Below are 11,976 nucleotides of genomic sequence, written 5' to 3' on the forward strand. Positions count from 1 at the left end.
GTCGAGGGTCTGACGGCGCCTCTTTGCTGCCGGCGGCGAGCAGGGGACGGCAGCAGAGGAGAAGAAGAAGAATCAAGGCAGAGGAGAAGAATCGGGTTGCGTCGGAGGAGAAGAAGAGAAGCGGTGCGTGCTTTTGCGTGCGCATTTTGTCCGTCCGTCGCTTTTCCGCCCGATTTTGGGGTGATAGGTTTTGAGGAAAAAACAGATCCGCTGATGGATTATAAATCTTTCCTTCTTAAAAAATTAATAAAGTAAACAACGGACGGATATATACGAAGGAAAACTTTCCGTGGTTTTTCTTTCCACGCTTCCAAGTAAACAGACCGTAAATCGATCATCTACTGAATAACCATTAGGGGTCGTCCTCAAGCCTTCTACTTCTTGTGCGCGTAACATAATCAAAGCTAAAGTGACGAGGAGAAAGGAATTGAAGAGGATGCAATAGCAAGAACTCATAATTACTTTGCTCGACCAAGAAGATTAAGAAGTAGCCGTGAGGGAGGAGGAGGTGGTGGTGGTGGTGATGGTTTTATAGCGAGCAAAATAAGTAGGTAGGCAGGCGACTTGGCAAGGCATGGGCTAATCAAAAGCTTGAAGGGTTTAAATGGTAGGCAGACGGGTTGACTTGATTTTGGGGTTTTGTGTTAAAAAAAAAAGGAGGGTTGAAATCCGGCAGCTATTAGGGTTTGTCATTGATGTCATATTCGAATCTATTCTCGAGCTCTATTAGCAAGACATGCGAAGAATTTTTTTTTTTTCAGAGGGACACTTTTCTCCTCTTTTGCAAGACTTACATCACTGCAATCTTTAGATTGAGTTCACATTAGGGATTTTAGTCGTAGAGGTGGCATTTGTCAACGCCATATTCACAACAATAAATTTTGACCATGAACCAGCGACCAAAGTATGTGTTTTTGGTGGCAGGTTGACTATTTATCAGGTATATTAGAATTTTGTTTATGCAAAAACAATAACTTATAACCTTGAAGCGTGTTAACTCTTACACATTCAAATATGAACAACCCAAAAGTCAACCGAAATTGAACAGACCTCTGTCGAAGACCTTTTGATAATATTAAGGAAAATATTCCTATTTCACATGGAGGGGAAAAAAATTTGAGATTGATCTGATAATGTACAGTAAGTATCCAAGGTCGTTATTTCCTTGCGAAATGTGAGGATAAAAATATGTCAATTGACAGCTTCTACTACCAACTTACGTGACTTGATAACAAACCATTTCAATCGCCGATAGTAAGCGGCTTATAGCAAATGGACAAGGATCGAATCTCGACAAAGCCGAAACAATGTTCTCCCCGTAGTGGTCAACTGTAGCTTTTCAATTTACTTCCTCACAGATGATCGTAAAACTGACCGTGTGAAACTGTTGGAGTGGCAGATTCCACCTTTTGTTGAAGAATTGAAATAGTGCAAGTGAAAGAACGAAGATCCATTTGACCATGATGAAGAAATACACGTGACCATGATGAAGAAATATAAGGTAAAAAGTAGTAGATTACCAGTTTCCTCTCCTCCATCTCGGGCTCGGCTGCCCAAGTTAAAAATGTTACCACATCCTTGCCCGTCTGGAGCGATGATTACGTCTAAGAAATCAGCATCAGGATCTAACACATGCAACCGATACGAATGCATCAAGCCTTATGGTCGATTACCTCAGATTCAGTTGCCGGAGTACCATCCTCATACTCGATGGCACCATCAGTAAGCATCTTTGGCATAGCTATAGCACCACCAGGAAAATACGTATTGTAGTGCAACCCCTCACGAATCTGTGATTACCATTAATAAAATGTCACCAAGAAAAAGGTTGTGCTTACTTTTGGCTACTGAGAAAAGGAAAGAGCTAGTGCGATGGATCCAACATATGACTATGTCCTAATTTACATCACAGTTGAATAAATTGGAATAATGATAAAGTTATTGTCGTGTGATTTATAACCTTTTGAACTTTGCATTGGCAAACTTTGTGCACTGGACTGTCTTTTATTTGATTGATAAATAGTATTTGTATTTTTAGAATTTCTTATGTCCATGTCTGAGTGTCCTAAATTTGGATCTTTTTTGACAATTCCCTATGATCCATCTTGATAAAATCCTGACTTGGATGTGGAAATCCATACCAGTGTTGAATTCAAGTGTAAGCAACAAAAGCTAAATGGGTCCACTGCAACGTATATCCCTCACCAAAAGAAAAGGGTACAGAAAGGTTATTATTCAAAGTGGTACCCTTATCAAGGCATCAAGCCTCGTTATCATCCCAACAATGAAAATAGGAAGAAAAAAAGTACAAAGAAACTATAGAATTCTCCAAAAATATTAAAAGGGAACAACAAAAGAAACTATCATTAGTGAATAACATAAATGAAAAGGAATCAAGGAGATAAATGGAAGGGATGGTTGTGAAATCATCTTCTTAGAAACCTCCCAAATCCATAGAAAACAAGCAACGTCTTCAACTAATAATCCTGGTCTATCAAAGTGGAAAAAACAATATAGAGATATGCAGAAACCAATGGAGATTCTCTGAAAGTTAGTATTATCTTCTATCGCTGGTTCCAAACCATTTCTAGGCTCACACCTAAAAACAAGTCTCAGGGATGTAGGAAAGGTATTATCTCAAGGAAAATGAAACACAAACTAACTGAGTTGTAATTGTAAATGAAAAAGGGAATAGTTTTGAGCTTTCTTTCCTGAATAATAACAAAGGATAAGTCAGCAAATAAGCACATCTGGATTACACCTTCTACAATGAATGAAAGAAACAGAAAGAATAACCAAAACAATAATCTTAAAATGTAATTTCCACTTTCGAGATTTCTCTTGACAGTAACAGAATAAAATAACCACAACGATTTCAGTAAAATAAACACATCTGGTTCCAATAGATTTGCAGATATAATAAAGGTCAAAGATGACATATAATTCTTACATGATGACAAGTTGACAATTAAAACGATTTCACATATAAGGGATATTTGAAAGCCAGAATATTACCAAAACACCAGCAGGAGGATCACGATAACCAGTGAGAAGAGAAAACACATAGTTCTGGCCATTGTGTCGTGCCTAGGAAAAAAAGAGACAGATGAATAAGTTTGCCAGCTAAAAGATGAGTAGCAAAATAGATATAAGATTAGATGCAGCACCTTAGTGATCAGGCTTAGATTGGGAGGATATGCCCCTCCATTAACAAACCTTGCTGCCTGTTCATTTGGGTATGGCTGAGGAAATCGATCACTTAATTTGCCAGGGCGAGTAAACATTTCACCTTCATCATTGGGTCCATCAACAACTTCAATCTCAGCAGCCATTGCTTTTGTCTCCTCTTCAGTGTATGCGACACCAACAAGATCCCGATATGAGACCAAGGACATAGAATGACAAGAAGCACATGTTGGTAAACTTGGTGACCCCGCCGAATTCTAAGCATGGACAGAGAAAAAAAAAGTGCACATTACTTTCAAACCAAGGGGAAAAAAAAGCTTGCCAATAGAATCAAGCAGAGGCAATAAAATGGTAACATCATATGCACGGACATAAATAATAACCTAGAAAATGTCTCGGAAAGAAATAAAAAAAGGAATAATTGGGTCAGGTGGTAGGCAAAGAGCATTTCTTCCATGCTTAATATATAACAAACCAAATCTATCAAGAATTTCTTTTCATCTCATAACAAGGAGACTTTCCTGTTGCAACTAAAAATGGTTTCAATCTTTAGTATATATAAAACAAACCCATTGATTCACTTTTACTTACGATGCATGATCATAGGAACTAAGGATGCCCTTGTGAGGCCATGGATAACTTGGGGCTGGTAAACCATGCTCAACTTCATCAGCAGAGGCCAAGGATGCAAAGCCTAGAGTACCAGCAGTACTGACTCCGAGTATTGCAAGAACTTTCAATGATTTCATGACAGCTGATTCAACAGCTTCTTGCTTTTGAGATGAAACAAAAGCAGGAACCTGTAGATGAAATCATTTTTATAAGAAATAATGTGTGGTCAATAACAAAGGTCATGTTCAACTAATATCAGACGTGCAAAATTTTTATTAAAAGGAATGCTGAAATATGATATCTTGGTCAAATATAAATTGGAAATGTATTCTTAATGTTTATTTATGTGGAAGCTCTTAATCCAACTTTCTATCAAAAGGACAAAACCTCACTAAAGAAGATGAAATATGAAAAACATAGGCAATCCCTGTTGTTAGGGAAAATAATTATATTAATTTTGAAACTGCATGTGGAGAGTATGTAGGATTCTACATTAGATGGGGTCTGGATAAGGAAATTAAAAAGAGGAGATGGAGTCAGATAAATGGAGCCAGGAATGTCATAGTGGGAGGGGCAAAAGATGTGTGTTTACATCAGCCTTCTCAAGAGCTGGCTGATGCCTCTTCCAGCAGCCATTTTAGTCATTCAAACAAAAGTCCTGAAACATTCTGACGAAGCAAACATATTTTATAGGGTTACAGATGAGAAATATATGAGACAAGTAACACCTTTCAGGTTTCCAAACAAGTGAATTCTGCCTTAATTGTAGGATAGGTGTTGTTTCAATCTCCATAGGGAATTGCCACTAGTTATTTTGTTGTAGTTGTCAGGGTGCGTTAACAATCATCTCCTAGTTTGTTGAGAGTAGCATTTTACTGATTGAGCTAGAATAGTTAAGTGCCAGCTCTTTTGCATTTCTGATGTTCTGATGAAGGTTGCTAGCAAGGAGTTAATTTCTCGAATTTAGTTTCATACATAGCTTCAAATTTGTAGCCCGCTTTGCATCTCATTGGAAATCTCCTGCCTTAGTACTAGAATTTCTTCTTCTCAAGTTAACCGCGCTAGATTTTTTTCATGCACAGAAATGTTTGCATTTGAACAAATAAACTAACAAGGAAATTAGGAAAGACTAGACTTTAAAAATGAAGACTCTATTAATACCGCAAGACATCAATCATCCTAGCACTAGTGATGGATGCCAATATTTCTATCTGGTGGTGATTGAAATGGAAGGGGATGATGATGGAAGGGGCTCGGGCGTACGAGGACGGTCGTGGTGAAGAGGATGCACATGCTTGGTTACCAACTAGTATTAACCAAGGTCATGTCTAAGAGAAAAGGGAATGGTCAGTTGGGTGAGATTAAATTACTATTAGGCATCCAAGAGGGCAATTTTTCCAAATGCAATAACGAACTCGAGAGAAAATAACGGAAGATTAATCTCCATTGGAATGATAATCCCGGATCCCCATCGCTCCACTCTTGCCTGCTGCAACCACAAGTCTGCAGCAGCGTCTGCTACGATCACCAAATTACCAAAATCCAACTCATCCCCAAAAGAGAGAATACAGAACGATTCTAAAGACAAAGAAAAGAATGATCTTCCTCTGATTACAACCAAACACTGATCCTATGATCCTACCAAAAACATATAAACAAAAGGGGCAAGAAATGCCATGAATTAGACGAAGATCTAGCTACAGGATAGATCCGACAGCAACAACATCAATCACATGAACGAATCATTGCACCGGCAAGGAGAAGAAGAGGAGGCAGACCTGGAGAAACCGCTCGGGGGCGAAGGCCGGGATTTGGGAGGCGGAGGAGAAATGAGAAGGTGACGAGAGCAGTCAGAGCTCGTGCCCCATCTTCATTCGGGATCCCAGTTCATGCTCCTTTGACCGATTCATCCTCTACCGAACCGGACCGATTCGGCTCGCCAACTTAAATAGGGATCATTGTCCCGTAATGACTTGATCCGACAGATGAGGAGGATCACATCTGAAGCAATTAGTTTGAAATTCAAAATGTAATATCAAATAAAATTTATTCAAAAAATATAATAACAAGCGTTTTTTATTTAAAATACAATGTTAATAAAATAAAGTTAAATAAATTTCTTGGTAAATTAGCCAAATTGCGAAAACTTCTAATTAGCAACCCATTCATTCTTTCTGGTTTATTTCTTCTCACATTGCGAAATAAAGGAGGAAAATTTACAAAGGAGAACTTTTTCTCTTTTTCTTTTTAATTTCCCCCACGAAATTTGTCATTTGACTTTACTGCATCCTTGATGCCCCGATCCGCCTAAACAGAGCACTGCAAACGCTCTCCGCCTGCAACGGCGACTACCCGCCGATCGCGCCGCTCCGTTCCAAGTCCGACATGTAACTCCTCACCTCGTGCCGGATCATCTCCTGCATCACCGCAAGGAACTCCTGCCCGAACGGGAACGACAACGCCCGACGCCGCCGTTCCTCCTCCCAGATCTTCCCATCGTCCATGGACCTCACAGCCGGAGTCGCTGGCTGCGCCTCAGCTGAAATCTCCGTAGAAAGAAGAGTCAGACTATTTTGCTTCTTGTTGTTGTTGCCGCCGTCCGAGGTCCGGCTGTGGTGGGAAGCGTCTTTTATGCCTGAACCGGGGAGGGAAAGAGTGAGAGAGGTCGCCGGATCTTCCATGCTCTTAAGAGGAGGAGATGGGGAGGTAGCCGTGGCTGTGGTGCACGGCTCGGTCTGTTGGCAGTTGGCGGCGGCGGCGGAGGAAGGAAGAAATACGCCGCCTGTTCTCGGAAGAGGCCGGTAGATCCGAGGAACAGTGGAGATCGGAGAAGTGATCGGCACGTTTTGGCTGGAATCACTCAGATCGGACCCCGATGGACTTCCGGGGTTCAAGCTCCGCTCTGCTCCACCGGACGAGACGCCCGACCCCTCGCTGCATGTCCGTTTCAGCGGCCTCTCCGCCATGTTGTCGGCGGCATCCGCGGTAGCGGAGGACGAGTAGCGTCGCTTGAGGGTGGAGTTCCAGTGGTTCTTGACGGCATTGTCGGTTCGGCCGGAGAGGAGTCGGGCGATGGTGGCCCACTTGTTACCGAAGCGGCCGTGGGCGCGGATGATCGTCTCATCCTCCTCCGGCGTGAAAGGGCGGTGCTCCACCTGCGGCGACAGCTGGTTGCACCATCTGAGCCGGCACGACTTCCCCGACCGCCCCGGTATCGACTTACTGATCAACGACCAGTTCCTCGGCCCATGGCGGTGCACAAGCTTCCGCAGCGCCTCGTCCTCCTCCGGACTCCACGGCCCCTTGATCCGATCCATATCCTTGCTCCTACACACCTCCTCCGCCATCGAGCTCCACCGACCGAAGCAAACCCTAACGATCGATCGTCCGAGAGGTACGATTTCGAGAGCCTCTTCTTGTTTATTCTAATCAACTCTAACGCGGCGCGGCTTGGCTTGGCTTAGTGCGATCACCGATGGTCTCTATATATAGGACGAAACAAACGGGGACGAGTTGACCGGCAACAGCCGGTGAGGTGACCGATCGCAGGGCGTTGCCCGCACCCGCCTTTCCCAGGTAGGCTGCTACTACGATACAGCTGGCACGTGGACACGCGTCGGTTATCGCTGCAACCGTCACCCTCTCAGCCTCTCCTTTTTGACCATTAATTAATTAATACAAGTAACGGCCTCCCCCATCTATCGTACGGATCCCGATTCCCTTTGCTTCTTTAAACCAAGTCCGGTGCACCGCGGTACTGTCACCGCCCTGGCCTACAGAACGGAGATCCGATCCCTGCCGTCCGTCGTCACCTCCGTACCCATTCATGTACTCGACTCGCGTACGATACCGAACACACGAGTGCCAATCTGGGGACAGCTGTTGGGGCAGTGGCCTACGAACTTAAACATCCGATTTTTTTTTTAAATAATAAAAAATTATTTTTGTTTCCTCGAAGAGACAAACCAGGCTGGAGAGCATATTGCTGTAAAATAATTATATATCCTGTAAAAAAATATATATATCATGTCTTGTGTCATATAATTGAGAAAGCGACAAAACCAGCTAAGGATTATCACAGCCGTCCCATCAAGACAGGCTGTTAAACCGACCCAGTCGCTCTATTGGACCGGATCTCTCGTTGAACCGCCGATTTCTCCGTCCGTTTTAAAATGGCGGTGGCCGGTGGGGGGAAGCAGATAGGAAGGAGGCGAGATTTCGAAATCGTACTTTTCGGTTACACGTTGACAGCTGTCCGCGGAGAGACCAGGGAGGGCAGTTACTCAGCACGTGCTGCCGCGTCGCTGTTGTCTCCCGGCACACGTGTGAAGACTCTTCGCCACCACGTTATAAATGTTTAAAATTTATTTATTCATTTTATTACCTGGATCGCAAATTATTATATTAAATAAAATAAATAAATGTAGCTAATCGGAGAAGGGTACAAAAGTCATTTCAAGCTGGACAGCACGTGTGAGGAAAGAGGCGAGAAGCTGCGGCTTTCACACAGGTCGACTGGATTGTGGTTCACGCACCCGCAGGCAGTTTGGTGACGTGGCCGGAGAGGATATGGATTAGGCGAGGAACCGGTAGTGCCAGCCCATGCCAGGGGCCCACGTGGCCGCTCTGGCTTGCGATGCGTTTCTCACACCGCTTGGAGCTTTCAGCGACGTGGGGCCCGGCGTCACGTGGGAAAGTGAGTTGAATGGATGCCGTTGATTTATCACGAGGCAAGTGACGTCGTCGAGCTGCGTACCTGCGCGTACTTAATGTGTCCAGGGGGAGGTGTATCTAATTGCCGACTCGAATCTCGGGATCTCCTCCAATTCCCGTTTTATGGCCATTACTTCAACTCCTGCCATCTCGTCTTATTAAACACTCCGTCGGTCGACTCGTTTCAATGCACTTGACTCGTTTCAATGTACTTGACTTGCATGTGGATAAATTCAAATGGGCTGTTACAGATGTCGCAATTTTGTGGGTCCCATCTTCATCACGAGTGTTATGGGTCAATTTGATATGATTTTAATGATATAATGTTATAAATAGCATTTTGAATTATTTTTCTAGATGAATTCAGATTATAAAATTATTAGGGGAATAAATTAAAGAGTGCAACAAGAGACTGAGCTATTTGTAATAGGGATGATAATTTATTTTGAAAATGATTAAGAATTTGATACTCAATTAAAATAGAGAAAGATATATATAGAGGAATTTTTTTTAGATTCGATTAAATAATTTAATAATTGAATATGTAAATTTTTAGATATGGATATAGAGGTGGATCTAATAAAATTATTCATATCCAACTTAAATGCTTGATTAAATAATATATATTTAAATCTATTAACTTTTTTTTCATCAACGATCAATTAAAGAATCAATCAAAAATTATTTCTTCTTAGCTCCTTCTCGTAATATATAGATATTTATTTTATTTTTATTAAATTATATTTTAACATAATATTAATTTAATAATTGAATAAAATAAAAAATTATTAATATAGAGGATATTCGATCAGATAAATTTAAAAATGAGGATGAATATTTAATCCTTCAACAAATATAAAGATGTGAAGGAAAATTGAATAGTTAAGGATGGTGATATATATAATAAATAAAAATAAAAATAAAAAGTAATATAAATTTAGATTCAAATCCAATTCATTATAGACTAAATAAAGTAGGTTTTTGTAGTGCATTTCCTCCTTATTCCTAGACCGAACGAACGACGCCGGCCCGCTCTGCCCGATAAGCACTGGTCCGGGCCGCTTTGCTCAGCGCATCTAAGCCGGCTCTATTTCGGCAAAACCCTAGTCCCATTCTGGCCGGTGTCGTCCGATCGACGACCCTACCTCCTTGTTTCCGGCGACGCTCGCCGATTGCATTTTAGGCTGTTACTTCTAGGCTCTCGCTGAGTTGTTTCCAATCATTCTTTCCGGAAGCTAATTAAGCGGTGTTTTCGCTTTACTAGAGTGGAGGATTCTTCTTCCCCGTTCACCGCGATGTCCGGGGCGTCAGGGGACGGAGGCGGCAGGAATTTCGGCGATCTCCAGTTGGTTGCTGTTTCTTCCAAGACTGGCGCAGCCGCAGAAGCGGCGCCGGGAGGACGGGATGGTGCGATTGTGGAGTACGCCAAGAGCGGGCCTGTTCTGAGGGAGGACGAAGAGGACCTTGAGGTCAAGCTTAGACGGATCATGGAGAACGTTCCGGTTCGTGTTAGCAACACATCGGGGAGTTCTGCTGGTTCTGGCTCCGGCGATTTCCATCAGGTATCTATCATCTCTCTCCTTCCCTTTTTTTTCTTCTTTTTTTGTTACTCAGTTTGGTTGGAACTACTCCATGCTGGAAAGCATTCGAATTGCATGTTAGCAAATAATGCTAAGAATTAGAATTCCAATCTCAAATTTGTTTCTACATCATAAAATTGAGAATTGCTGTTTGAGCAAGGGTGTTTATTAGCTTAGATGAGGAAATTATTATCAACTTGGACTGGAGGATTTTGCGTCATTGGTTGAATTTGACCAGGTTATTTAGCCTGTGTTATCGTTCATATGGATGTTTAGTAATGTATTAAACCAAACCTAATCCTAATCCTAATCCTAATCCTAATCATGATTTGATGTTTGGAAATGGTTGCCTATTTGATGGTGCAAATATTATTGCTGCTGAGAAAGAACAGTTCTGAGTTATGAGTTGAATTTGGATCTTGCTGCGGATGCCAAGTTCTAAATGAGCAAGATTATGACATGAGTTGATAAGTGAACCGCTATTAAGTTAGATTTATGCATTGCAGGCCACTGGTTGAATTTGAGATCGTTAACGATTTTGTATGTCTATGTACATATGACCTTGTGGATCGGTTAAACCATTATGTTTTATAGGGGCACTTCTGGTGAAATTTCGTCCAAATTAGTACATTGCATCAAATGTTCCAACTAATTCTAACTAAATTTGATGCTCTGCAATTCAATGTCTATATTCACAACACCTGAGCAAACTATGACCTTGTTTTACTTGGCTTGCCAATATAATCTTGAAGCTTTTGTCAAACTTGACAGAGCAACTAGGCCAAACATTTTGTTATTTCAGTTTTACATATAGCAATTGTTCGTATGCTATTTACTGCAACCATGCCTCTATGATCATCAAACACAGTGACTACCAACTTATGTTACTTGTCTATCTCAATGCTCTATCAGAATTCTGTCATTGTCATCAACCTGTGTGAGTGCCAATTATACCGTGCTCCTATGAAATAATTAGTACTATTTAGATCTCTTTTGTCTGTCTGCAAGTAGAACAGGATGATATGGAGATGTTCGACTGTGTTTAAGGCATCATCATTCTGAAAATGGTCTATGTTTAAGAATTTTTTGCCTGTCTACTTTAGTTTGGTATATCATTCCTGGTGTTTTTCCCCTCTGAAAATGGTTTATGGTTAACAGTACAGGCAAATGAGGAGGAAAGAGCAAGATCGACTTGCAAGGATGGACGTCGATTACCAGAAAAGAAAAGAGATAGCAGAGTTCAATATGAGGAGGGAAGAAAGGCTGAAAGCTGCTGAGGAAAGGACGACGAAGAAACGTTTGAAACGCCAAAAGAAGAAACAAAGGAAGAGGGAGAAGAAGAGTCAAGCTGGTCATGGAGGAGAGGAAGACACTAGAAAGGAAGAATCCTCAGATGATAAAGACTCTGATGATGATGATTATGATGATGAATTGAAGAAGTAACACACTGGCATCATTGTATCTTAAAACTGAACCAAGATGCTTGTCGGACAACTGAAATAATTCAGTCGACACGTTAGATTCTCTCTATTTATTGTTGATGAAATGTGTTGCAGGTTTGATCATAGGACATGATGTTAATATAGAGATGCTGTTGCTGTTGGTTTTCTGGGGTTCACCTAAACAGGAAAATTTGTTATCGTCAGATGATAACCAAAGGGCTGCTGACTTTCAATAGATATCAAGGGGAAAATGGTCCTAAGTAGTGATTTCTTTATGGAAAATAGTTTATTCTGCAATTGATAGCATGAACAGATATCAATCCATATCATATAATCAACTCACACATTGCAGCTAATATTCAATTGATTGCAGGGGATTCACTGCACACTTGAATCGAACATTACGGCTACTCATTAGCAGCAGGAATGCCTAAGCAGTCTTC

General features: G+C 41.5%; 2 protein-coding genes and 1 pseudogene across 2 annotated transcripts; 1 reads left to right on the forward strand and 2 right to left on the reverse strand.

Moving 5' to 3' along the window:
• Positions 1 to 1,544: 1,544 nt before the first annotated feature.
• Positions 1,545 to 5,859, reverse strand: LOC141838116 (cytochrome c1-2, heme protein, mitochondrial-like; annotated as a pseudogene).
• Positions 5,860 to 5,935: 76 nt separating this feature from the next.
• Positions 5,936 to 7,249, reverse strand: LOC141838115 (transcription factor MYB44-like). Its single transcript, XM_074725516.1, has one exon. The coding sequence runs from the start codon at positions 7,143 to 7,145 to the stop codon at positions 6,147 to 6,149; it is 999 nt and encodes a 332-aa protein (XP_074581617.1). The 5' UTR covers positions 7,146 to 7,249; the 3' UTR covers positions 5,936 to 6,146.
• Positions 7,250 to 9,532: 2,283 nt separating this feature from the next.
• Positions 9,533 to 11,740, forward strand: LOC141841010 (uncharacterized). The gene is made up of 2 exons (XM_074729127.1): positions 9,533 to 10,073; positions 11,250 to 11,740. Exons 1-2 carry the CDS (start codon positions 9,807 to 9,809, stop codon positions 11,532 to 11,534), a joined length of 552 nt encoding a protein of 183 aa, XP_074585228.1. The 5' UTR covers positions 9,533 to 9,806; the 3' UTR covers positions 11,535 to 11,740.
• Positions 11,741 to 11,976: the final 236 nt, after the last annotated feature.

This window comes from Curcuma longa, chromosome 11 (assembly GCF_044706935.1).
Source record: "Curcuma longa cultivar G26 ecotype Majalengka, Jawa Barat chromosome 11, ITB_CL_G26_1.1, whole genome shotgun sequence".
Classification (NCBI taxonomy): Eukaryota; Viridiplantae; Streptophyta; class Magnoliopsida; order Zingiberales; family Zingiberaceae; genus Curcuma; species Curcuma longa.